General features: G+C 47.1%; 1 protein-coding gene across 2 annotated transcripts; it reads left to right on the top strand.

Moving 5' to 3' along the window:
- The first annotated feature begins 11,769 nt into the window (after positions 1-11,769).
- On the top strand, positions 11,770-26,889 carry LOC144101719 (uncharacterized). 2 transcript variants are annotated; one of them, XM_077634857.1, is made up of 5 exons: positions 11,770-12,005; positions 18,546-18,607; positions 19,845-19,940; positions 24,287-24,313; positions 26,690-26,882. In XM_077634857.1, exons 1-5 carry the CDS (start codon positions 11,918-11,920, stop codon positions 26,744-26,746), a joined length of 330 nt encoding a protein of 109 aa, XP_077490983.1. In that variant the 5' UTR covers positions 11,770-11,917; the 3' UTR covers positions 26,747-26,882. The 2 variants fall into 2 exon arrangements, with proteins under 2 accessions (XP_077490983.1, XP_077490984.1); XM_077634858.1 differs by lacking the exon at positions 24,287-24,313 and having other exon boundaries at positions 26,690-26,889.
- Positions 26,890-27,236: the final 347 nt, after the last annotated feature.

Here is a 27,236-nt window from a genome sequence, read left to right as displayed (position 1 = left end):
TCTTGATTCGGTGAACATCGATTACATTCTGGTCGGTAAGCCCTTCAAGCATTTCAGCTTCTGTGATATGGATAAAGTCTGATTCCGAGATTACACCTCGGACTGTGTTTAGAGATCGGTGGGGGGTTACAGAGACAGAGATGTCCCCTATAGACGCAATGTTGGAGAGTTTTGAACACTGGATGCTGTCGCGCAGCTCAAGAAGTAAGTCGCCGCTGGACATTTTTGAGACCTTGTAGCCAGGGCCCAAGGTATCGGTTAAGCATTTTGACACAAAGAATGGGGATATTATTCTTGCCTGTATTCTGTCACTTTCACTGTGGATTACGTGGAACTTTGAAAATGTTTGTCTCTTTTTAGAGAAAAAATCAGCTGCTTCGTTCCGCCCTCTTTTTAGAGAGCGATCAGGTTTGGATAAGGGTGGAGCCATGAAAAAATTTAGTTTTTCGGTCATGGTGCCAGCCACCCACCACGGAGTCCAACAAGGGGACGGGACAGGAACTTGAAAGCAAGTCCTGCCCACGCCAGCTGTACACCTTAACTATAACCAAATATGACTCAACTCATGGTAGTTGGTCACACAAGGTTAACCCTCGCCGCCAGGAAAACAGGAAAAACCAAGAAGTGAGTAGGATATAGAAGTGTTGTGAGACAGAGATAGGAAAGTGAAAGATGGAGAGGAGGATAGGAAAAGGCGACTGCCGATTCCCCCCGGTCGGGTCAGGCCGGAGGTGCCGTCTGCAGGAAGCTGGGGCCAAAGTGGTGTGTTGCCTCTGCCAAGGGGCCTTAAGGGTCCAAACGCTCGGCATCGGCTCAACCACCAGGATCCCCTTTTCCCCGGACACGGCGATGCCACGCACGGCGAGGCGCGGGTGCTCGGGTCCGTGGTGATGCACAGTTCACCATCATCCCCTTGCGGGGATGTCCCTGCGGATGCTCGGGAACCCGCGGTGACGCCACTCACCGTCGCGACGCCTGCAAGCTGCAGGCGCCCCCCTGCGGGGTAAATTGGTTTAGAAAATCTCAACATCGAGGAGATAAAACAAAAGTTCACAAATTTCATTTTATTTCATTTATTGAACCCCCGGGCCAAAGGCATTAAAGAGGTGAGTGGCTCCAAAAAAAAATAAACAGATTCAATGCATATTACAAAATAAAGTATGATCATCCTCCTGTTATAAATGTTAGCTAGTGCAAAACGAAAATGCTGCTTATCACTTATGTCGACGATATCTGCGGGAAGGCGGTTCAATTCACGTGATGTACGAGGCAAGAAAGACTGAAATGCCGTTACAGTGTTTTATGTCTCAATGCCTACTTTGTGACGGTGATTAATGCGGTTTGACACGTATCTGGGAGACGAAATGAGGGCATCGCGTAGCATGGGATGGTGGTACAGCTTATGAAAAAGGCTGGAATGAATTGTCTGCCGGAGAGATGCTAAGAGAGGTAAAGAAAGATTAGGTTTCATGCTTGTTACTCGTGCGGTACGGTTAAAGTTGGACAGGATAAAACGAGCAGCGTTATTTTGAACCAGCTCAAGCAAAGTAATCAGTTTTTCATGATGGGGATCCCATATGACGGTGGCGTATTTCAGATTCGAACGTATTAGGGCTTTATAAAGCAATACTTTCAAGTAAGATAGAGTTTTGGAAAAGTTACCGCGCACATAGCCCAACATGCGGTTATCTTCATTAGTAATGTATTCAATAAGGCACGTCCAGTTAAGGTCAGCAGAAATATGAACACCCAGGTATTTATATGAAGTAACCGCTCCTTAGGGAACGTTGTTTAGGTAGTACACAGGTGGAGTGTTGGCACTTCTTGATGTTCGCATAATTTCGCACTTGTTAGTATTAAGTTTCATAAGCCAATCATTACACCAAAGAGCAGTATTAGAGAGATCACGCTGAAGGTTAGCATCGTTGGGAAATTTTATTTTCCGAAAAAAAAACGGAGTCGTCAGCAAACAACAGAACGCAAGATGATACAATGGAAGGGAGATCATTGATGCAAATAAGAAATAAAAGGGGTCCAAGCACTAACCTTTTTGGCACGCCTGAATAAACTTCGGTGAAAGGTGAGTTAAAATTATTAGCGGAAACAAACTGCCATCGGTTAAGAAGAAAGTATTCAATCCATTTCAGAACGTTGTAGTCGATATAGAGTTGGGTTAGCTTTAAAAACAATAAGCGGTGACATACCTTGTCAAATGCTTTAGAGTAACCAAGGAAAACGCACTCAGCTTCTGAAGCGCGATCTAAAATATGAAGTTTGATAGTGAAGCTGACAAGTTGGGTTTCACAAGAAAATGACCTTCGAAAGCCATGCTTTGCGGGTGTAAAAACGAAGTAGACTCGAAAAGGTTCACAACGTTACTGAAGATATGTTCTAATACTTTGCCACAAGTTTCAGTGAGCGATATGTGGCGATAATTTGTTCCATTTCCTGATTTGTATAATTGAACCACCTTTCCGACTTTCGATTGTGCTGGTAGAATGGAACAATCAAGAGTCTGCTGAAAATTCTTTGTTAGTATTAAGTAGCTGCAGATAATTAGAATTAGAATTCGCTTAAATTAAATTAGCCGAAGGTGACTGATTCCATCGGGTGCGCAGGGATCATAGATAAGTTCACGGGGCCACTGTCAGACAGTGACGTTAGTCGCATCTGAGCTGCAGGGCATGAGGGGGATCGTGATATCGGTATCAGCCAGGTGAAGAAAAGCGTCAGCGTAACCTGCATCGGAGCAAAGCGGAAATCATAATCCATGCTTCTTGCAATGCTCACGTGCCCAAATTGTACCAAACGACTGCACACTTAGATATTCCACAGGCTTTAGGAGTGGCGCGATAAAGCCACAAAGTGCGGTGGAGAAAAGACTGCAGGGAAGCAAGAAAACAACAAAACAGAGCTTGGGGCAAATTTCGCAGGTACCCGACTCAGGAGAGACTAGTAAATTTTAAAAGGCAAGAGCTAAATCTCGGTGCGTCCGTCGTAGTGCCGAGAAAACCTCATGGCAGAGTTATGTTTCATCTATAAACAGTCAAATCACATCTAAAAAAATGTGGAAGCAGGTTCATAAATTAAATGAAAACTGCTCACCGTTCACAATTCCTGTTCTTACAATATCTGGCCCGCAAACAAGCATAAGGTAACGGGCAGACATTCTGTGGGAACACTTAGCTGCAGTTTCCAATTCATCACACTATACGCAGTCGTTTTTAAAACACAAACATATAGCCGAAAAACAAAGACTTCCTATAAGTTTAGTTGGAAAGGAACATTACAACAATCTAATTACTCTCCAAGAAATAGAGTACTGTCTGTAGAAAAAAAAACTGCTCAGGACCGGATCAGATACACTATGAAATGCTTGCCCGCCTTTCTCAGCCTTCCATAGAGGCACTCTTGAATTTCTTTAACAAAATATTCATACATGGAAAAATACCTCAGGCGTGGAAAACAGTAGTGATTGTGCTTTTCCTGAAACCTGGAAAGCCACCAACTTCTCCTAATAGCTATAGGTCAATAACACTTACAAGTTGCCTCACCAAATCAATTGAAAGTGTCCTGAATATAAGACTAACATTGGTCCTTGAAACCTGCGAACTTCTTGATGTTTATCAATGTGCTTTTAAAAAAGCGTGCTCAACAACAGACGATTTAGTTCGCCTCGAAAATATTATCCCAGTAGCTTTTATACGCAAACAGTGTCTTGCAGTCTTCTTTTATATAAAGAAAGTATACGATACAAGCTGGAGGTTTGGGATCCTCCACGACCTGAGCACCTAAGTATAAGTGGTAGGATGTCGAACTGCCTGAATGACTTCCTTTCCAAACGTTCTCTTCACGTATGCCTATCCTCAACCCTCTTGAGAAACTTCACTCAGGAAAATGGAGTACCTCAGGGGAGTGTAATAATCACAGCACTCTTTATTATAAAAATGAATTCCAAAAATGAATAGGTCTGCACACTGATCCCACTGTTTGTCTAAATAAGTCACACTACAAGTAAAAGATGTGCACACCTTTTTATGAATAACGTTTCACAAAAACTCACATTCCTGCCACACTTAAACGCACTCAGAAAGAAAGCTTCCCGACACCTTAAAATACTAAATGTACTCTCAAGAAAACACTTGGGTTGCGATAGGACCTGTCTTTTACAAATTTATCGCTCTGTAGTACACTCTACATCAGATTAGGGAAGTAGAGCTTATGAGTCAACGAGACCATCGTACATAAAACGACTCGATCCAATACATATTTTAGGTTTGCGTCTTTCTTCTGGTGCATACAGGACGTCACGCATAAACAGTCCGCATGTATAGAAGCAAGCGAAACATCACTTACAGAGAGAAGAGCCATGCTCACATTCCATGCCATGCTCACAGTTCACTGAAGAATCATATATGTTACCCCGCCGCTACAAAGTGCCCACCTAGAACACTCTTTAGCAACAAGCCGCAAGCTACCCGGCTACTGCTCTTGCGATTTGAGGAGATGTGGAAATGCCTCGGCGTACTAGACACATTGCCAAACATTGCTCGAAGGCGGCATTCACTGCTGACATGGTACAATTTCCCTGCAATCTGTGATCTAACTCTTACACAGCTCTTACACAGTTTAGATATCGAGTATTCAAGCGATAGCTGCGTTACTGCGCCTATGCACAAATACGCCCGATTTTGGAATGAACCCTGCCTGACAAATACGTTCAGCAATGCGCGCAACATGAAAGCTAGACCTATATTGTGAGCAACATGTACAGCGGGTATGAAACAGCGAGAACCGCATCTCTAGTATGGGGTTCGTAAGCGAAGGAGTCCAACTGCGACAAAAATTCCTGCAGCAGTGCGCAAGATGAAAGCTAGACCTCCAACGCGAGAAACGTAAACGTGGGGGCTCAAACAATATGAAGCGTAACTTTCGAGATGAGCCTGCGAACGAGTTTGACTGCAACCACGTCGACACGTCACGAAATGCGCGCAACATCAAAGCTGCGCCTGCAGAATCTAGCAGAGCCAGCACGGTGGGCATAAGACAACAAGAAGCACAGCTTTCGTATCCTACGAGCGAACGTGTCCATCTACAACTATGCCAAACAGCGTTTACTGCGAAGAAAGACTGCAATCGCTCGGGCTTCGCACCAAATCACGAAGAAAAAAAACGCGACTGACAACTGAAGAATGGCGACTCACCCCAGAAAGTCGAGGATCCAGCACATTATCGAAGTTTGCCCGGCCGATTCTATGCAGCCAAACCTTTCGGCGAGCGGCGTTGCTTTTCCCGGACGGAATTACAAAAAATCGTTTCCCACTGCCTCATCGGTTGTTGCATCCATACGCGCAACAGAAGCTCGGCATCGCCGAAACCCGTAGACGCTGTCGAAGATGGAAAAACACTTCCTCGAAACAGCACCCAAAACGGGCGAAAACATAGTCATGGCCCTCGACATCAAAGGGGCCTTTGACAATGTCAGCCACGCAGCCATCATGGAAGGGCTGAATAACGCCAACTGCGGAAGAAGGACCCATGACTACGTGAGGGCCTTCCTGACCAATCGAACGGCCACAGTAGGACTTGGGGACTTGAGAAGCGATATCTTCATTACCCCGAGTAAAGGAACGCCACAAGGCTCCGTCATCTCGCCCATATTAATTAACAGAGCGATGATTGGTCTAGCCAAGAAACTCAGCAAGATCGAAGGTATACAACACGCAATGTACGCAGATGATATTACAGTCTGGGTCAACCAAGGCTCTTTGGGAGAAGAACAAGAGAAACTGCAAGAAGCAGCAAGCTGCGTGGAAGATTTTGTTAAAGAAAGGGGACTAGCCTGCACCACGGAGAAATCCGAGCTCCTGAGAGTAGGAAGACGCCCCACCCAAGCAGAGCTAGAAGTGAAGCTCGAGGGACAAAAAATACCAGAGAGAAACATGATACGAGTCTTGGCCATGTGGATCCAAGGAAGTAATAAATGCAGCCAAACGATCAGCCTGCTCCTAAACACAACGGAGCAGGTGAGTCGTATGATAACCAGGGTCTCCCAAAGAAGATACGGAATGAAAGAAGCTGATACGATAAAGCAGGTCGCAAGTCTGGTGGTCAGCAGAGTCACCTACTCGCTCCCGTACCACCCCATGAACAAGTGAGAAAGGAAACAAGCTGACACGCTCCTAAGAAAAGCATACAAGACGGCGCTACGCCTGCCCAGAAACACGCCAAACGACAAGCAGCTGCAGCTGGGTCTCAGCAACACCTTCAGCGAACTAGCGAAAGCACAGCTCAAGACGCAGAATTCCAGACTCCGAACGTCAACCGCCGATAGGTTAGGTTACGACATGGAAGGGCATTTTGATCGATCCGCCGATATCCCCGACAACATCTGTAAAACCCTCCAAGTCTGTCCTATACCAAAGAACATGGACCCGAATCTCCACGCGGCTAGAAGACAGGCGCGGGCAGATTATGTGGAATGCCATTTGGCTAAACTAGAAAACACAATGTATACGGACGCAGCGCTTTATCCGGGGGATAAACGCACAAGAATAATCAATGCCGCCGCAGTAGTCGTGGATTACGCTGGCAAACCGATCACATACGCAACTCTACGGGGCCACACGGTAGAAGAGGGGGAGGAAGTCACCGTTGCACTAGCGGCGGCCGAAGGCTATCGGAGAAACAAATCACTGATCATATTAACAGACTCGAAATCCACATGCAGGAACTACGCGCAAGGTAGAGTCTTCAAGGCGGCCCTAAGAATCCTCCTCGAAACAGGGCCCCCTAGCCAAAAAGTAACCCACAAGATACTCTGGATACCGGCACACACGGGGATATAGGGAAACTCAAGGGTGGACAGATTAGTTTGCGAGATCACGTTCCGAGCTGAGCTTTTGGAGACACTAGAGAACACTAACATAGTGGAGCCAGTATATGCGGAGCTGCTAAATTGCTACAGAGGACAGAGGCTCAAGTACCCTCCGCCACACAACTCATTAACAAAACAAGAAGCAGTGAACTGGCGGAGACTGCAAACAAGAACATTCTTCAACCTATACATTCTACACAAAATGTACCCTACACAATTCAAGGACACATGCTCGTGGTGAGGGGCAACCCCCACGCTATACCACATTACATGGGAGTGCAAACGAATTATGCGTTCCACAAACTCAAAACCCCGAGTGCGGAGCAATGGGAGGGTCTGCTCACCAGCAGCGAGCTCACAGCCAAGAGGGTTCTTGTGCAGCACGCATGCGAAGCAGCAAGACTCAGCGCAGCCCTGGAATAGGGGCCCGACCTTGCGAAGAGGCCAGACGTCAACTATTAAGACGACGGCCCACCGCTAATCTTATTGAGATTTCAATAAGTGTTTTTTTCTCTCTCTCCTGCCAAAATTGTTGCTCAGAAAGAAAACGAAGCGCGATTCCTACCCCCGACGATGGCGCCACCGTCTGCTGCGGAGCAAAAAAGCTCGCGCTAACACGTGACCACGGTGCCTCGGCCAATGGGAGGCTGGATTGTCCGGCGGAGCGCCAGGAGAGGAGGGGATCCGGAAAGTTCAAAGCTTCGCGTTACTTTTGCTTCATTGAGGGGCTTTAGCAAGCAAGCCCTCCCCACGCAACCTGTACACCCCAACTTTAACCAAATATGACGCAACTCTGGTTTTTGGTCGCACAAGGTTAACTCTCGCCGCTAGGAAAAAAGAAAAACCAAGAGAATATCAGGCAGGATAGTGGTAAGAGAGAGAGAGAAAATTTTATTTAGTTTATTTCATAGGAGTTTAACGTCCTAAAGCGACTCAGGCTATGAGGGACGCCGTAGTGGAGGGCTCCGGAAATTTCGACCACCTGGGGTTCATTACGGTGCACTGACATCGCTCAGTACACGGGCCTCTAGACTTGCCTTCATCGAAATTCGAGCGCCGCGGCCGGGATCGAACCCGCATTCTTTGTATCAGCAGCCGAGCGCCATAACCACTGCGCCACTGCGGCGGGGTGAAAGAGATAGGAAACTGACAGATGGCGGGGACAACAGGAAAAGGCGACTGCTGATTTCCCCGGTCGGGTAGGCCGGATGTGTCGTCTAAAGGAAGCTGGGGCCAAAGTAATGGGTCGCCTCCGCCGAGGGGACTTAATGGTCTAAACCATCGGCATCGGCTCAACCACCCGGCTCTTCTTTTCCCCGGACACGGCGATGCCACGCACGGCTAAGCGCGGGTGCTTGGTTCCGTGGTTACGCACTGCTCATCATAATCCCCCTGCGGGGATGTCCGCACGGATGCTCAGGAACCCGGGGTGTCAGCACTCACCAACATCTGCATGAAGCAGATGCCCCTGAAGGAAAATTTTTCCTCGCATCAAACAACAGTGGCTGACGATATTGCATTGCCGGATTTTGATTCCGACCAAGAAACTGCGCAACATTACCGCAACAGAAGGGCACCTGCCCACCCGTAGGCTTCGTTTATCGCTTCTTGTCTGCTGGTTCCGGGAGCCAGTTTTACGCTTCGCACTGATGTCTTGAATAATATTCCTAGTTTCTGTGTGGTCTCGACTTCATATGGGCAAGATTCACTTCCATCTGCCCAAAAGAGAATTGACTTCAGGCCCAGTAGAAATCAGCGCACTGACCTCTGATTGAGGCTCCGTGATAACCCAAAGCTGTTCGCGATGGCTGTGGAAAACTTCGAATCAGTCTTAAACCGTCCAAAACTTCTTCAATAATAGTTTCTTGTAAAACCAAAGCCATACAGAGCATTTCCAACCAATTTACCGCCGAACCACTGTATAACAAACAAGGATATTCTGAATTTTTGGCGACGACGTAAGGTTTTGTACCTCTACTGAAGCAGAGCACACTGCGATTGCTCTAGCAGTGGCCGAAGGAAATAAGTGAGGCGGATCCCTTTTGATCATCTCACACTCTCAGACTGCCTGTCGCAACTGTCCAAGAGGCACAAGTGGCAAGAATGCTCTCCGCGTTCTACGCCAAGCTGGCTCAAGCGAAACAAAAGAATTCCATCATGTGGGCACAAGGAGATGCCAGCCTGGTCGGCCACTACGCAGCGGACGCCATGGCTCGAGGACATACGGCGGATGCATTGGGACTTGAGCCAGTTACCGACACGTACGGCGACATACTGGAATACCTTAATGGGCTAAGGAGGGTACCCCCCCCCCACCCCCCATAGCCAACTCACTAAACAGCAGACTGTGAGCGGAAAACAGCTCTAAACAAACGCAGAGCCCCGCTTGTTCATTCTGAATAAGATACACCCTACTACCTATATGCCCGCATGCCCATGGTGTGCAGAAACAGCCGCACCGTACCACACCACATAAGGATGCCAACAAAACGCTGCCGTCCCACTTGTACACAGTGCTGCGCCGGAGCAGTGGGAGGTAGCGCTGTCCAGTTGGGAACGCAGAAATTAGCTTTGACTGGTCGAATGAGTCAAAGCTTCCGCAGCCGTCGCAGCAGTCCTGGACTAGGGACTCTACCTATGAAGACTCTAAGACCCTACGATCAGGGAATAAACGTTTTGTCTCTCTCTCTCTCCCTCTAAAAAAAACATGCATTTCTTACTTTATATATCGAACGGGTTCTGCCATAAAACTCATATATCGAACTGCCGAGCGCCAAGCTGTCGTCCGCTCGGACGGCAGGCGGCGGGCTATGGCCTCACTACACGGATGACTAGGGCGGGTGCGGCAGGCGTTAACGCCACGGCTCTCGCTTTATCTCACATTGCCAACAGCGCCACAGAAGAGACAACAGCAATAGAGGTGATATCCTGGCGGTCGGCACCCATTTGCGCCTCTCGCGCCTGTACATAGTGCCCCGGAACCTGCGATACGGTCGGTTGTAGATTTCCGGCAGCCATCCTCTGCTCATGTCGACTGTCACGGAGTTGAAATGGTGGAGGATACGGCGATGGCTTTCGTCCTTGCGTCCCATTTTTTGCGGGACACCGATATGCTGCGAGGAAGCCACTCTTGCTGGCGTTCGGCTTGCCAACACCGCATGACTCGATGCATTGAAAGAAAGCCAACCTAACTGGCTTTTTCCGCTCGGTATTTAGCGGCCTCCGCAATCACCGCGAGCGGCTTCGAAACGGTGTTAAAGCTGCGCAAAAGGACTCTCCGACTACCATTCTTTAGCTGATTAAATTTACCATCTCAACCGTGAGTTTATGGCGAAATTTTATATTTTGAATTTCCGCTATATCTAACTGTTTTCGGCTTTGTACTTATTTACTATAACAAAGTTTCGCCACATTATCTTACTCATTGTCATGTGAATACATCATCTCAAATAGTATAGAGGATATTTTGTTTTTGCGCCACAATTTTGCTTTCTTCAAAGACGTTGTCCGCTCAAATTAATGATATCAAAAAGCACATTTTTGAAGCCATATTTTTAGATATTGCAAATGACTGAAAATTTTTTCTCGGTGTGAGAAATTTATATCTAGGACACTCTGAAGTCGTCCTTTTTTCATGCGGTTTAAAAAAAAATGTCAGCTCAGAAAGTGTTATAATTTCATGCTGCTAGTGGATACATTCTAAACAAATCTGAAGCATTTTGTTTGTGTTTTTCGTGTAGTGTTTGGGTTTATTGGTCCATAAGCATCTAAGGCGGTCATTCGCGAAGCTCAAGATATAGAAAAATTGTTTTCTTGAGAAATTTCGTAACATGTGCAAAACCAACCATCCAACAATGGTGTATAGGGCCTGAAACGTTAGTTTGTAATTGCTAGTAATAACAAAGGAAAGGCACTTTCAAAATGGCCATTAGTCAAAGCTTTAAAAAAGGTCAGGTAACCTCATCAACCATCCTTGGCTAGGCAAGTATCTCGAGGCCCGCAACTAATCAAATAAAAAACGTCGGCCTTTTTCTCGGGAGCGAAAAAGTGGCTCAGGTGTATCACCATCTGTAGCAGTGGACAGGGTCAAAATTCAGAGCTTTTCAAAGAAACTCGCTTCTTTTAAAAAAGTTTAAACGAATCACATACCAACAAGTGCATCTTCACCTAAAATCCTGACGGATTTTGTACGTTCCAGAATGTTAACATTTTTTTCTCCAGGAGGCATTTTGCCAGCACAAGTTTTTTCATAATTTACAATTTTTTAGGGCGTTTCATTACTTATGCGCAAGTTTCACATCAAGCACATGCGTTTAAAAAATCGTCTTCAGAAAGCACATTTCATGGGGTTTTTTTTTTCATGCATGTTGCGTTTTTTTTTACATCTCACATATTTTTGCCAGGAAAAAAAGTCTGGAACAACTCAAGAACAGTCCTTTTTTTCCATGGTAACGAAACAGACAAGCTGAAGTTAGGAATAATTAAGAGAACGCAACCCCAAGCTGCCCTGCATGTGCTGTTATGAATAGCGCCTTTTGCATTCAGAAACTTACCGCGAGGCGATCAGTCGCAAAAGCCTCTAACTTCTCGGCACTGCAATGCATCGTCTTGCATAAATTTTTATGTTGCACGCAAAATGAAATCTACATTTTCTTTTAGGGATGGAGTGGTGCTTATCAGCGACAAAATTCATGTTCCTAAACAAGTACGGCCTGACTGCCGCGGAGCCTGAAACAGCTCAAAATTCTTGCACTTAACGTCGAAGCACTCGCTCTCGGGGCCTTTTGTCTCTCCTATGATCTTGGCACGTTTCAAGGTGTAGTCTTGCAAGTTTCGTTACGTCACAGCTGTGGCCGGCTCTTCCTTTCCGTGTTCTTCTCCGGTGTACTCGAGAGCTTCTTTGCAGGCGCCGCAGTGGCAAGAGAGGGTTTGTGAGCGTGAAAAGCGTCGCAAGTATATAGGCCGTTAGAGGAGAGTCAGACGCCGTTTGCCGAGCACCATTGTGCCTCAGATTACTAGAGCAGTCCACTAGCCAGCGCCATGCGAACAACGACGCAGTGCCTTCTGCTCGCCGCCGCTCTTGTCGCGGTTGCCTGCGCCGATTCACCCGACATTGACCCAAACTGCCGTAAGTGCGATCTCATCCATTTATTTCGTCTCTTCCTACGTTCGTTTTTGGCTGTTCCGACGGCCGCGGGTTCGATCCTGCCCGCGGCGCCCGTATTTAGTCTGAAGCGGAACACAAAAAAAAATGTGGCTCCAATCCACGCTGTGAAGGTGGTAGAACAGCGAAGCTATAAAATGGCACCCAAGTACCCAATGCGACGTCACTTGAAAATGCACACACGTGGCTCTACAAACCGCGAAATCAGAGACAAGTGAAATATACTGATATTACCCTTTATTACTTCACAACGACATTCACGACTGCTTTGTGATTAGTATGATATACACGGAGATTTTCAGCTTTAACTGTAAAGATGCTCGTTGCTAAGGTTGAATCAATGCATGAACGTTGAATGGTGGTGGTTGGTTGAATTGCAATGATGAAACGGTTTTCCCATTGTTGACACGAGCGTTATCATCCATCATGTGGTTTTGACGCTTGTTTTCTGTTTTTTTTTTTCTGAAAACGCGTACTGACCTGTATGCTGTATGCCTGATTTCAAGGGAGATATATACTTCATAGTTTTTTATTTTTAATGAAATAATTTCTAGTTTTTTTATTTTATATGTTTATTATTTTAATTTATAACTATTATGTACTTTTATGTTTAATTTCTGCGCTTTTATAATTTTTTTACATTATGACTGCTTTATTATCTGTACGATATACGATTTCTATGCCGTTGGGTACTTTTGCACTCGGCGTGGCATTCAATTTTTAGCCTGGCGTTTTTTGCTGACGACACCGACGACACGGAAATTTCCTTGGGCGGTAAAGGTATACAGCTTCGCTGTGAAACGTCTACGCTGAAAAAAAATGGTCGATTTACGTAGTTAGGGCAAATGGAAATTAAGTGCACTAGCTGTTGGATTTTTACCTGTGTTCCGGTGTTCAGATCCAGTTTTCACCGGTGGCAGTTGTTCGGTTAGCGATATTGGTTTCTATCCATGCCGAATTCGTCATGAGCTACATTCATAGATCCCTGGGTGTCTTGCTACCACTCCTGGCGCAGTGGTGCAGCTGTCAAGCGATGCGCCGCTGCCCTTCTATATGAGGGGCTGCCATCGGTGGGACTTGGGTTGGGTTGCGACCCAGGTTGCTCTTCCCGAGAAGCCTCGCGCGATTAAATGACCTGCCGCCTGACACGGTGGACAGGTGAGCAGCCTGCCTCCTTTATAGGAGGCCTGAGACAGAAAGACATACACAGAACGGCTAAACGCGGGGAATGGCCACTAAGTGCTAGTGCACTGCAGACAATAGGCGGTCTAAATTAATCCACAGCGCTTCACTACAGCGGCTCTCAAATTGCACGTGCCGCTTAGGGTGGTTAAACACCCAAGTTTACAATTTATTTCCACGTTCTTCAGTTTTACAGCCAACGCTATAGCGCGTAGCCTTATTCTGGTCGTTGATGCAATTTCGTTTCACAAGCCTCGGAGGAGTCACCGCTCGATAGAATATTATCGTTCTTACGGGCTCCTCTGTCTAATCCCCGAGTAAAACAAAATCCATACAGACGAAACAGAAAATGGGTCACAAATAGGCACGCCGTTTCGGGTTTATTTCTAAAGCTGTTAATATTGACGGCCAAGAAGCACGGCCCGATGTTTTTGCGCTGATGTTCCGATGCGAGCGGAAATTAGCACACTTTTATGAACCCTTCCTTACTCACTGAAATTTCGAAAACTCTAAGCAGGAGTCTTGTTTAATTACATCTCTCGTCTTCAAGAAAAACGCCAACTTTTTTGCAGTAGTATTCGTTCCACGTTCCCTGAAAACGCACCTACAATAAGGAAAATTACCGCCGCGCGCGGCTTCCTTTCTCTTTAGGAACAAGCCCACACGGATGTGAACACAATGGCTAGCTAGAATAGAATTTTCTTTCTTCCTCCAGCTTGCAGGAGAAAGATAGTACTAAACAAAGATTTTATTTGATGTACAGATATAATACGTCTTACTTCAACAGCAGTCAGCGGGCGCCAGGATTATGATGATGCTTTCTTTCGTTTCGCCCCACAGGGAGCCACTGCAAGGAATAGGCAGTCACCAGTGCCTCTGAATTGTACATGTTCTCAAGATGTAGTTAGTATGAGGGTTCGTTTCAATGGCCCGTTTGTCTGTGGGCATCGCCACTGCCTGAAGCCGACTAAGAAAAAGTGCAATTCTGCACATTCACACGCCAAATTTTTTCCGTCGTCCGAATTTCATGTCCCTCAATTTCTTTTAGTCATGTTGCCTGAAAAAAAGTCGGCACTAAACGTTGAAGGTCGCGCCTTCTAGTACATGGCGGCCCGTGAAGAACCGTAGGCTCCCCGACGATTAACCAACCACAAGTGCAGGGTAAAAACAAAGGTTTATTTCAGTACTCAAAAGAAAGCGCTCAAAACTGCATGCAAGCCCGTGAAGCGACGCAAAAAACAAGCACTGAAGCAAAGAACAAAGTGAGGGCCGAAGACTGGCCAGCAGCGTAGGGAATGTCGTGGTGGTTAGCTCTAATAGAGCGCTACGCAGATCGTGTGCCTTGACGTAGCAGGTCGACGGGGACCTATGCTGGCCGCCAGTGGATCATCGTGAGAGGACCAAGCAAGGCGCAGGTTTCCCAACGCATGCTCCAGGAACGTCTCGGCAACTGACCTTCGCCGCCGGAACAGCACTGCCCGTAGAAAGCGAGACCACGCTGCGAAAGACTTCGTCCCCAACAACCACCGTCTGCTACTTGCTCTGTGCTTTACCTTGCCTCGCCAGCGGGGTCAAGTGCGCACTCACTCCACTCGGCGATGAACCTGTAAAGCACCCGCAATACTGTTGCATAGTCGCATAAAGTTCACTTGCTTCCACCCAGACAATGAAAATGAAGCACCTGTAAGACCTCGCGCAACTCGCATCCTTGTCAGCTTAGTTATGAAGGGCCGTGCAGCCCACAATATTTTCTTTCGCTCAGCAGATTGGGCACGGAATAATTATACTTTGAACGATTCGTGATTTTTGCTAACCCTCAGCCACGATACGACGTCACAGATTTAATTTCGTTAATGTGTTTAACACTCCAAATCGAATCAGGTTATGAAGGCCACAGAAGTGAAGGGCTCCGGTAAATTTTGACCACCTAGAGTCCTTTAACCTGTACTGACATCGCACAACGCACTGCCCTCTAGTATTTGGCCTCCAATGAAATGCGACCGCCGTGGCCAGGATCGAATCCGCATCTCTCGGGTCAGCAGCCATGCACCATAACTCCTGACCCACCGGCGGCTTCGACCTCAATGGGTATATAGTCTCGTTTGGTTAAGTACCAGTCGGAGCTTACCTAAAATATTGGCGTTTCCGATAACAAACCTGCTCAATGGAAGCACAAATATGTTTATCTAGTCGAAGCTTTTTTAAGAAGGCAATGCATTATTCAGCTCAACGTGTTCACGATAGCCTTCTAGTGTGAGCTGCACAGATTTAACGCAGTTTGAAAAAGGGGTTGAAATGGGACCGACCGGCAGTTGTTCAAGCAGAGCAGCGACGAGGTAGACGAAGTGACGCTGGGATTTTCGAGTGGAGCCTATGAGTGTGTCCGTCCAGTCGCCATTCGACCAACGCCAACCGACCTGCGCTTCGAATAAACACCTTTACACTTGGTGGAGGTGTCTCGGTTCCCTTCCAGGTCCTAATCCTGCAACTTCGATGCGGAACACTTCTCGTCCCCGCAACCATACCGGAAGGTCCGAGCGAACCATCCATGCCCATCCCTACCACCGTCCTCTGTTCCGGGTGCAGCGCCAGAGTGACCCTTCTCCATTTAGTGGCACCGACGACTAGGACGCCAATGATTGGCTGGCCTCCTACGAGCGCGTCAGCACTCACAGTCGGTGGGACGATTCAATTAAACTAAGCAACGTACTCTTCTACCTAACGGACGTTGTCAACATTTGGTTTCGTAACCATGAGGCCGACCTTCCCACCTGGTCCTCCTTTAAGGCGAGCTTCACCGACGTTTTCGGCCCTCCGTCCGAAAACTTCGCGCCGAGCAACGCCTTTGAGCTGCAGCTCAGCTCTCTGCCGATACATTCACCAGTTATATCGAAGATACCGTTTACTTGCGCAAGTGTCTCAACTCGTCCATGACCGAAACTGATAAAGTCAACCACATCCTTAAACAGATCGCCGACCACGCATTTCAGATGCTCCTGGCGAAGAACCCCAGCTCCGTCGCTACAGTCTGTGTTGTGTTGTGTTGGGTTTAATGGCACATAAGCAGCTAAGGCTATCACGAATCTATCACGAATCTACGCGGCATTTCGGCGCATCGCAGCGCAGCGAAGAAGTAGACGAAGTGCAGCTGGGATTCCCAGTGACGCCTGTGCCTGTGTCCGTCGTGTCGCCGTTCGACCAACGCCAACCGACCTGCGCTTCGAATAAACACCTTTACTTGGTAAATGAGTCTTAATATTAATAAATGTTTTTTTTGGGGAAAGGAAATGGCGCACTATCTGTCTCATATATCGTTGGACACCTGAACCGCGCCGTAAGGGAAGGGATGAAGGAGGGAGTGAAAGAAGAAAGAGAGAAATAGGTGCCGTAGTGGAGGGTTCCGGAATAATTTCGACCACCTGGGGATCTTTAACATGCACTGACATCGCACAGTACACGGGCGCCTTAGCATGTTTCCTCCATAAAAACGCATCCGCCGCGGTCGGGTTCGAATCCGGAACTCCGGATCGGCAGTCGAGTGCCCTAACCACTGAGCCAGCGCGGCGGGTTAAATGAGTATTCAAAAATTGATTTCGGTCCAAATTGATGAAGGTGAAATTTCGGGCATGGAGGAGACCAAGTATGGAGGTGGAATTGGCACCATTTGGGAACTTCCCGGGTATAATTTAGAGGCACCATCGCATAGGCCATATGCGTGGCCAATGCGACTGCCAATGCGGCCACCTGGTTTCGTAACCTTGAGGCCGACTTTCCCACCTGGTCCTCCTCTAAGACGAGCTTCGCCGACGTTTTCGGCCACCCTGCCGTCCGGAAACTTCGCGCCGAGCAACGTCTTCGAGCTGGAGCTCAGCTTCCTGCCGAGACATTCACCAGTTATATCAAAGATATCGTTTACTTGCGCAAGTTATGAAACTTGAAAGTTACTTGCGCAAGTTATGTTGCTATGAAATCGCGAAGTGCAAAAGTCACTTCAATGTCATGCGGATCACCCGAACTAAAATGTCACTCCCGGACTGTAATTGACAAAAAAATGGAAGGTTGGCATGGCAATCAAACTATTTATTGGGCGTGTGCTTTATTTCTAGCCATTTTTTTACATTTGTGACTTGTGTGCATTGGTTTCCGTTTCTGGCCGCCAGTTGGGTACTTATTCTGGCTGGCAGCTAATAAAGATATCACTTGTGAGTCAGCGCTGTGTTTTTTCCCTGCCTGTATCCTACGTCCCGTTAGTTGCGCTGTAGTCATGGAACTACCTTGTTGGGATCCCATCCGCCCAAAAAGAATGGAACAATCCGCCGGCGGCGATACCAGCTACTCGCATTCCGCGATGTCAAAGATCATAATCGACCCCATTCCGACGGCGTTCTATTAAAATAGGAAGGAATTAAGGAAAGTAAATAGGATGCGGAAAGCCGACAGGATAATAGTTGCGCACAACAACAGGATAATAGTTGCGCACAAATGTCATCGCGTCTCACGTGGTAAAACAAGACCCAGTGCTGGCGACGTGGAACAAAAAGACAAAAAAAGATTCAACAGCACGGTGCTAGTCACGTAAACCTTCACGTAGCTGATTGCTTCCAGCCATTGCTGCGTTTACATGAATACGACAACGGCGCTTGGAGCGCGTCACAGTAATGCAATGAGGCCGAGTACCTGAATCAAATCTGGCGTGAAAGTGTTCCCGCTTGTGTCGCCTGTAGAAGGCACAGCGCCGCATGTTTTGGAGCTGGAAAGGAAGAAAACATGGAGCGCTGCGTGTTGGGTTCAATTTAATTTAATCTACTTTTGTAAGGGTTCAACATCCCAAAGCGACTCAGGCTATAAGGCCGGCCGTAGTGAGGGGCTCTGGAAATTTAGACCACCTGGGTTCTTTAACGTGCGCTGACATCGCACAGTACACGGGCCTAAAAAAATTCGCCTCCATAGAAATTCTACCGCCGCAGCCGGGATCGAACCTGCGTCTTTCGGGCCAGCAGCCGAGCGCCATAAACACTGAGTGGTCGTGGAGGCCCACGTGTTAGGTTCTATGCCGGCAAAAAAAAACTTTCTGAATGACTCGAAAGTAACCACAAACTCTGAAGTAGGGTGTTTACTATGAGTGTATATGATCGAGTTCTAATTTGCCGTCAATCATCATTACTAGCCAGGACACATTTACTACATGGCAAAGACCTCAACTAAAAATCTGGAATTAGCGACTTTCCGCGCTCTTGCTATGGGGGACCAGAAATTTCAGCTCACTTGCGTTTGCAAATATAACAGTCCCTACGAGCTGCATTCTCCGCTCTTCTGTTCCAGGGATCCATGACAGGAGGCTCAAGACTGTGGTTGCCTGCGTGAAACGGAACGGCGGCGTTGCGGTTCGTTCCTGCAATGAATAAAGTGCACTGAAAGCTTGAGGCTACTGTAGTCCCAAGAGGAGTAATGGAAAGTGTCCCATAAAGTTCCCCCATATCTAGCTCTTGCAACGGCACAGGTTGTGAGTGCAATATTTACACGCCGCAGGCTATCCCTCAAAGCACCCGAAAGCATTTCTAAAATGTGGCATACAGCCAGGCCAATCACCCGATCAAATCGTAAAAAACCCTCTACGCAGTGCACAGGATCGCGCATCGTGTTGCGAATGTTTCGAGTTTTTTTTTCCTGTTCTTGAATGTACTCGAAATTGCCTGCTTCATCCCAATTCCTTTGAATGTCTCTAGATTAGAGTAACGTCCTGTCCGCCGGAGCCCAGCTTTCAGTAGAAATTCCCTAAGGGCGTAAAGAGGCATTGCTAAAGAGTTTTTTTTTCCAAGGCCCACAGGGAAGGTCGGTGGGCAAATTGACCATTTCCTCATGTTGAACTTCAAAACGAAATAGTTAATGCTAGAAACACTCGTGGGTTTTTTGGAGACACCTCCTTGTATGCCGTTTGACGCAAGGATTAATGAGCCTCTGCCATAGTCAATGTAGGCTTGCAAAGAGAAAGAGAATCCAGGTGAGTGCGCCTGCTTGAAAAAATACTTTGTTAAGCCTGACCTTTTACTTAGGAGCGCAGTTTTATCTCTGAACTAGTTTGCGAAATAAAAGTTAGCGCAGTTCAATTTATGTGACATTTTTTGCAGGAAAATGTGGGAAACATTTCAAAGGCGCGCTTTGGGCAAGAACAAAAAATTTAGAGCCAACTACGCTGTTTAGCGATGCTCTATCGGCAGTTCATCTGATATTTATTCCTGCCATTTTCGATTGCACGAATAATTTAAAATGACGACTAAGCAAGCCTAGTTGCTATCGGACTACATTTGTCTAGCTAAACTGCTTCCACGCTAACTGAAAGGACCAATTTTCATCATCCAGTTTTCTTCTCAAGCACCGACTTCTAGAGAGAAAACGGGCATTCACATGAGAATATATTATTTTTTCTGTTTCCGACGGACATCTAAGAACGAAATCACTACAATGGCTTCCATAAACATGTAACGAGCTCAAGGTGCTTCCGTCCCGATGGAAATACCAATGGCGGCGTCTCTGAATGGGAATGGTTAAACCTTTGGGTTAAACAAACATAGGCGTAAAATCTTGATATACACGACAGGAAATTGGTGTTACTTTCCACAGATCATCGACAAACTGAACGCAGCACGCGGTCGCCTGCGGTGCCCGGACATTGAATGCGGTGTTCGCAAGTTCTGCAAGATAAACAAGGGAACTTTGGTGAGTACAATGCGGATATCTATTGTTTCATTTGAACAAACAGCAATTACAGCGGGTGAGCACAAGAGCACAAGCAAAGACAATGTTCCAGATAAGCGCCACGTCTCATGTTTCACCTGCATTCCTTTTGTTCCGATCTCGAAAGTAACTCTTCGCAGCTATATGTTGGTCCCCGATAACTGATCTCAGCTCGAAGGCTTGTCCAAGTCTACAATGTGTTTCAAGGCACTATAGCAGCAAAAAAATTACTACAAACGTGGCGTGGTAGTTTGAGCATCCGCATCTCATACGGGAGGTGTGAGGGTCGATCCCCAGTGCGCTGGATACCAATTCATGACAAAATGGCTATAAGCTTTCCCCTGGCAAGTTGCTCGGCCTACCTTGGCTTTACTTGGAAAACGGGTCCTCGTTCCATTCTTGAATAGAGCGAAACACCTTGCGAAGTGGTGGTGGTGGTGGTGGTGGTGAAACATCGTCAAGCAATGCATAGGGGGAGAATCCCATCCCCGCTTACGTGGCACGAGGCAACCATTAAGGGCTGCCCTAACAGGGCAAAGGACAACTCATGGAGGGCTATCCGCTTCTGGACTTCGGCAATTATCCGGCGGTGGTCAGCAGCAGCGGAGCTGGCGAGAATAGTCTCCGCTGTGGTTGGGGATCGAGGCTATGAGAAGGTAGGGCATGTGATGAGGACGTGTAGAAAGTCTCCTGGTTTCCCGAAGAGCTTACAGGAGAAGAAAAAGTGACCGGGGTAGCGGGAATGAATGAGAGTAGGTAAGGGAGCAGTACGGGTCTGATGTCTGCGCCAAGGAGAGACCTAGATTAAGGTTAGTTAGGGAGGGAGCCAGCGGTGTGTAAACGCGCCGGGTATCTCGGTAGTAGGTAAGAATATCTCTGAAAGTAAGCAGACGCTCCTCGGATGGCGGAGGAGGTCCAACTTCTGCCGTGAAAGTGAGGCCTCGGGCGAGCGAGTGGACCTCCTCGTTACCCGGGAGGCCTGCGTGTGCGGGGCAGGGGGGGTGTCCACGTAGGCTGCCTCGAAACCGTCGTCGCACAGCTTGTGCAGAGCTTTGGAGCGGGCTGCCCTGCGTTCTCCGTCGTGCTCAGGGTTCAAGTTCTTAGGAATGGGAAGGATGATGAGATCTGGAGGCAAGGGGACACCCTCGGTAGCATGCGTGATCGGTGCGATGCCTACCTGATAGAGTAGAATGCGGCCTGCCGCGGTATCCGACAGGCGAGTCAGCTGCGCGGTCAGGGTGGTTGCTGCCAGATCATCAAACGTGTTGTGTGTAGCGAGGTTGAGGAGCCGGGCAGGACAGGTGCTGGGAGGTAGGCGGAGGGCGACCTTCGTGCAGCTCCTGAGGAGCGCGTTGATGCGGTCCCGCTCCTTTTGCTTTTGGGGGAGGTAGCGGGATGAGTGCGTACGCCATGCAGCTTGAGTTATAGGCATGGGTGAGACAGAGTGTTCCGCTCTCGCATTCCTGCACGCCGGTTCGCCACATGCCGGATTAGACAGGTGGCTTGCCGGGTTTGGATCTGCATTCCTTGGATGGTGTCGCCGCGCGCCATAGGAGTGACGAATGACGCCCAGGATGCGAATCTTGGACTAAAGAGAATGGGGTGGTTTAATAGCGTGAATGAGATGGGATGGTTACCGGTGTCGTGCGGCCTGGAGCGGTATAGGAAGAGTTCTTTTTAACGGAAACATTTTGTGTAAGTTATGAAAGCTTCCTGTGGAATAAGGGCATTACCCCTGGAAGGCTCGGAACTTCAACATGAAGACACCCGGGTCCCGCTGAATCGATCAATTTTTGGCGCCAATAAAGTTTCTCTCTCTCTCTTTGTAAAAGAAGCCGGCTAGGCTGCCCGCGCGAACGTAGGAGCCGATGATACAGACAGCCGACTGCAGGTTGTGTTGTATATCAAAATCACTGCCTCGAATGGCCCAGACAGTGATTCCATGAGCATAGAGGCTGAAATGTGTGTCGGGGACAAGTCTAGTTGGTGACGATGTTGGAGAAAGGTTATGTTGAAAAAGATAGAACACAACACAGCACACTGAGGCATTCCCGGTGTTCCCAGTGAGAGACCGTGAAGCCGGTGGTCGCCCAGAGTGAGTGTGGTTGTGCGTTTGGAGAGGAAATCGTGGGCGTATAATTCTACATCCGCGGTCCTCCTCCATGGGCGTCGAGGCCTTTTAGGATGGGTGCGTCAGTAAAGTTGCTATGTCGTTTCTTTGCTATGTCGATAAGGGGCCGGTGATCGCTCTCTAGTACTACCGGGCGTCCGTAAACGAAATGATGAAATCTTTCGCAACCAGAGACAAGCGCCAGAGCTTCCTTTCCAATTTTAGAAAAACGCAGCTCGGTCTCGGTTAGCGATTTGGATACGTATGCTATCGGCCACCATCAGTCATCACGTTTTTGCAGCAAAACCCACCAAACGTCACATTTCAAAGCATCTAATGCAACTTTTAGGTGCTGGTTTGGGTGAGAAATTGCCAACACATCAAATGCCTTAGCTTGGGTAGGCACCTCAAAATCGCTGTGGGTAAAGGCACGAATGACCTGAAAAGCTAGGAGGCGAAGATATTAGGCAGAGTAGAATGATTCGAAGTTATACCTTATGATGTGACGCAATGGATACTGAGGTCTCAAAGGAGTAAAGGAACCCTAAATTTTGGGTGCCCGTTTTCTTGTTTGTCATGATGCGTAAGGCATTATTACACACCGATTACAATCTCGTTCTCTCCTACGACCGCTAAATAATTTATAATCGCATTTTTTCTTGCTGTCTCGGTTTCAATAGCCGATGAGGACTGTGACATCACATTTGACGTCAAATGTGAGGTCACATGAGACATGAGAAAACTGGAATATAATCGGTGCATCCTCATCCGTTGTCATTCCGGCTTTTCAGGAAGGCTGGCTTCCGAACTGCAGTAAATTAGAACGATGAAGCAGCGATTTTATGGATGTTTTGAAGCAAAAAGCTTCACTAGGCTGGTCAACACCGGGCTTCGCGTGAGCCACACTACAGATTTGCCACAGCTGCGTATGCGCGAAACCGAGTGACGTCACGCGGAGCGCAGGTGGTCGCTGCTGCCGCAGCCGCCGTAGCCCCGCGAGCTGACTGCGTCGTGTGATCGTGAAACCGAGTGACGTAACGCGGAGCGCAAATGGCCGCGGCTGCAGCAGCCGTTGTCGCCGCGGCGCGCTGCCTCCGTCGTCTGACCTTTCGCCATGGAAGGAGAAGACCCAGAATAGGTAGCTTGGGAGTTGGCTCAAAAGCAGCGGATATGAAAAGTGCAAGGCTAAACAAGCGGCTGAAACGCCAGAATCACGAGAGGCACGCCTTGCTAAACGGCGGCAAAAGGACGCTGAATTGCACCGTTGGGCTACGTCTATTGAGAGTGGCCAGGTGAGCGAAGACTGTACATTGGGAGACGTCGAGCGGTTTCGCAGAAAGAATGAAAAAGCCAGAGCTAAACGAGCAACCAAAACACCCGAGCAACGAGAGGAGCGTGTCGCTAAACGACGACGACAAGACGCTCAAAAGCGGCTCTTAGCCGCGTCTGCTACCAGTGTTAGCAGCCAACAGAGTGAAGACGACCACGACGGCGCTATGGAAGAAGAGGTAAAGACTCGCCGCTACAGAGACTACAAGTTGAAACTCGGTGAAAGTGCCAGCGCGACCAAGATCTTTACTACTGACTTTGTGGGCGACCCGTTCGGCCACGTGTGGGACGTTTGTGAAAGACGATGGCATTTGCGGGATCTTAGACGATTGTAAAAGCTTTGCATACCTAAGACAACACGTTTTGGAAAAGCTAGAAAGTATACCGGAATTCTAACCCTATGTATGAACTAAACCACGAGCTAAACCCCGAGCATCCCCACGAAGCTTTTCGCTTCGAAATATCCAGGCTTCACACTTTAGCTAAGCCTCAGCCCAACTTTTTCCCTGCGTCACGTGACACAGAAGCACTCTTTGACGGAACAGCCATCGTTCGGTTGTTGAAACAGAAACCGAAACAGGATGAGAGAAAAAAAAATCGATTATAAATTACTCATCGGTCGTAGGTGAATATTACATGCTGATTCTTTCATAATAGCGTCTTCCGCATCATTCTAGAGAAGAGAACATGCCCCCAAAATTAGGTATCCACACTCCTTTAATCGGGCAATCAACCCCGTGTCCTGAGACGTGTGGACGAAATATAAGCGAATAAAGTATTTGGGATGTTACGAGGTCGATGAGGAATAGCAGTCAATTTCATCAAACTATTCATCCATATTCTAATCAGAGATATTGTGCGATGTAACATGTTTCTATCATCCTTTCAGGTGACGCACAATGCTAAAGAGTTCACGGTAAGTTATTGGAAAAGCGAAATTATATTTTTCTCTGCTCTAATAAAGTGTTGTCTTGAGTTTAATGGCGCATAAGCAACAAAGGCTATAATGCGCCATGCTCAAGGTATAAGAAATTGTTTTCTGTAGATTTTCACGAAGGTATAAAAAATATGGCGGTGTAGAAAGCCTAAAAGGTTGTATCCTTCAGCCCAATATTGAGAAAAAAACAAGATTCACAAATGTCCAATACTAAAGGTTTCAAAGGAGGCTGGGTAACCTCATAAGCCATCCCTGGCTGGGCAAGGACTGGAGGCCCCCAACCAATCAAAATAAAAAAAGTCAGCCCTTTTCTCGGAAATGAGAATGTGGTTGAGGTGCATCAAGCAAAGTATTGAGTGATGTTTTGACATCTTTTTAAGAACACCAGCTTCTGTTAAAAATCTACAAACGCAGGACATGTCCACAATTGCCTTTTCACCTAAGAGCAGTCATGGATGAAAGGGGATGCATTGGTTACAAAACAGACAAAACTTTTTCTGTAGCTTTAACAGTTTCGAACATGAAATTAAAATGTGGCAAACTGTAAGTTCATCTCCACATGCACAAACTGGTTTGTCTTCTTTTGTTAGCAGAAAGTTGCGTGTAATGTGTGTGTGGCCTATACTGAGACGGCAGATAATGACTTCCTTGAAACGTTTCTGCTGCACACATGAATTCTATTCACCTAGAACTGGTTTTATTAAGTGTAGCTTGTTATTTACTTCACTGTTCCAAGTGTACTGCCAAATTTTCCTTGCCTTACATTGTAGTAATTACATGCAATCTTTATAGGGCACGTTTACATTTCTTATTTGCTTCCCACAAGCTTGAGCAGCGCACAAATCTGCTCTTTCGTCGCCTTTTATGCCGACATGACTAGGTACCCAACAGAGTCTAATGTTTTGTCCTTTTGCTATGGCTGCTGTGATGTTGTGTTTGAGGTCGCCGAGCAGCGGAGTTATTGCATTTCTAGAATCAAGGGCTGTGAGTACACTTAGCGAGTCTGCGTAAATAATACTGTTGCCGAGGTTCTCCTTTACTATTTTTTCTGTGGCTACACAGATAGCGCAACATTCCGCAGTGAAGATGGAAGCACACAGTGGAAGTCAGTGTTTTATTCCAATTCCCCTGTACCACTTCACTTCCCAAATAAGCGTGTTTTTAAATCGTCTGTACAAAGAGCTGCGTAATTACTGTACTTTTTTCAAGTGTGAGGAATTCTTATATTATATGTTGCTGCGGAATTTGTGTTTTACAGATTTCCGTAAGTTGTACCCTGGCGGAATAGTCTATTAGTCTGTAGTCTGTCTACAGACAAATGTCTGCTAAATGTCTATGGTCATAAATCTATAGATTGTCTATAGACTGTCTATAGCATTTGTATTTCCTGTAGACTTCGCGATTTGTCTCCAGACAGTCTATAGACTTTATAGACAGAAGTCTGTGGACAGTCTGTAGACTAAAAATTTTGTGAGGGTTGTGTGCTTAACTGCGTTTACTGCGTTTAGTGATGCTTTAACTACCGCCAGAACTGTACCCCTACCGGTAGTCATGCTTGAAGCCACAGCAGCTTCTTGCGTGAGGCATAATGCTGATCCATCACTGGGTTTCATCATCACGTTATATCATTCGATTATAACCTCCTGCATGAGGTTAATACGAAAGATAAATCCTGATAACTAGAACCATAACTGGCGTTTTAGCAAGCTCTACAAAGATTACGTGATGTTACTCAGAATTACAAATACTATAGGCTGCCGTGGCACAATAAATGTAACATGATAATATTCCGCACAGTACACAGCCTATGAGGTGTACTACTGAGCCCTGCAGCGCAGCTTCTCTTGGATAATCAGAGACCCTATAATCTCACGAAGGCCGCAGGAGGTTAAGTCCTCAACCCTCTCAAGCTTAGGACTGTCAGGTGAGCTTAAGCGCCCCACTACACAGCTTGGAAGGAAACCAATTAGGCTGTATATTTTTTTACAGAGACTGTACGGTAAAGGATATCAGGTGGTCTAAATTAATCTCGAGCCCTCTCTTAGGGTGTCTTATAGCCTGTGTGTCACTTCGGGGAATTAGCCACCCAAAAAGTTTTTTTTCGAAAATGAAACAAAATGACCATTTAACACCCGTGCTGCCATCTGTCGCCAAACAGAAAAATCTTTGGACGGGCCCTACTCGTCTTAAACCGGATACGGAGTGCCAGAAAACAAGCGGAAAACTAAACTCTGTGAGAGCCAGAAATGACTGCCGACTTATATCGAGCCTGGCTCGTCCAAGTCCTCTAGTGAGCCCAACCATACCCAACACTTCCAAATACAAACACTTGTGCTGCTTGGTTTTCTTTTTCAGAGCGAGGAAGAAGCGATCATCCGCGGCCTCTTCGCCACCTGCCGCGAGGAATCTTGACTTTCTCCTCCTTCACGCAACAAGCCTATTTAAAGTTGGCACTTGTCACTGCCTCCTGGTCATCATCCCGTAACATATGTGGGAGGTCCCTCGACTGCAATAAAAAGTAAAGGTACACTGAAGTCTCCTTACGTGCGGAAATGCGAAAACATCTCGAGTTGCGCGTTGTGTTGGGTTGGGTTTTATGGCACATAGGCAACTAAAACCATCAAGAGCCGAGCTCAAGGCACATATCTCGTGCAGAATTCTATAGAAATGGAAAAAATCTTCGGTGGCGCAGCGCCTAAAAGGTTTGTACTACCTAGTGATGACAAGCAAAGATATTTAGGAAACAGCTACCAAGAAAAGCTTTGAAGAAGGTCGGGTAACCTCAGCAGCCATTCTGTCAAGGCAAGGATCGCATTTCGAGTTTCGTTGCCTGCATTGTTGCTTAGTAAAGTGATTAATTATTGACTGGAATTATTTAATCAGTGAATACACAATAACAGTG

The sequence above is a fragment of the Amblyomma americanum genome, chromosome 8 (genome assembly GCF_052857255.1).
Source record: "Amblyomma americanum isolate KBUSLIRL-KWMA chromosome 8, ASM5285725v1, whole genome shotgun sequence".
Classification (NCBI taxonomy): domain Eukaryota; kingdom Metazoa; phylum Arthropoda; class Arachnida; order Ixodida; family Ixodidae; genus Amblyomma; species Amblyomma americanum.
Note: the sequence above shows the minus strand (reverse complement) of the source record. Positions and strands in the feature narration are given on the sequence as shown.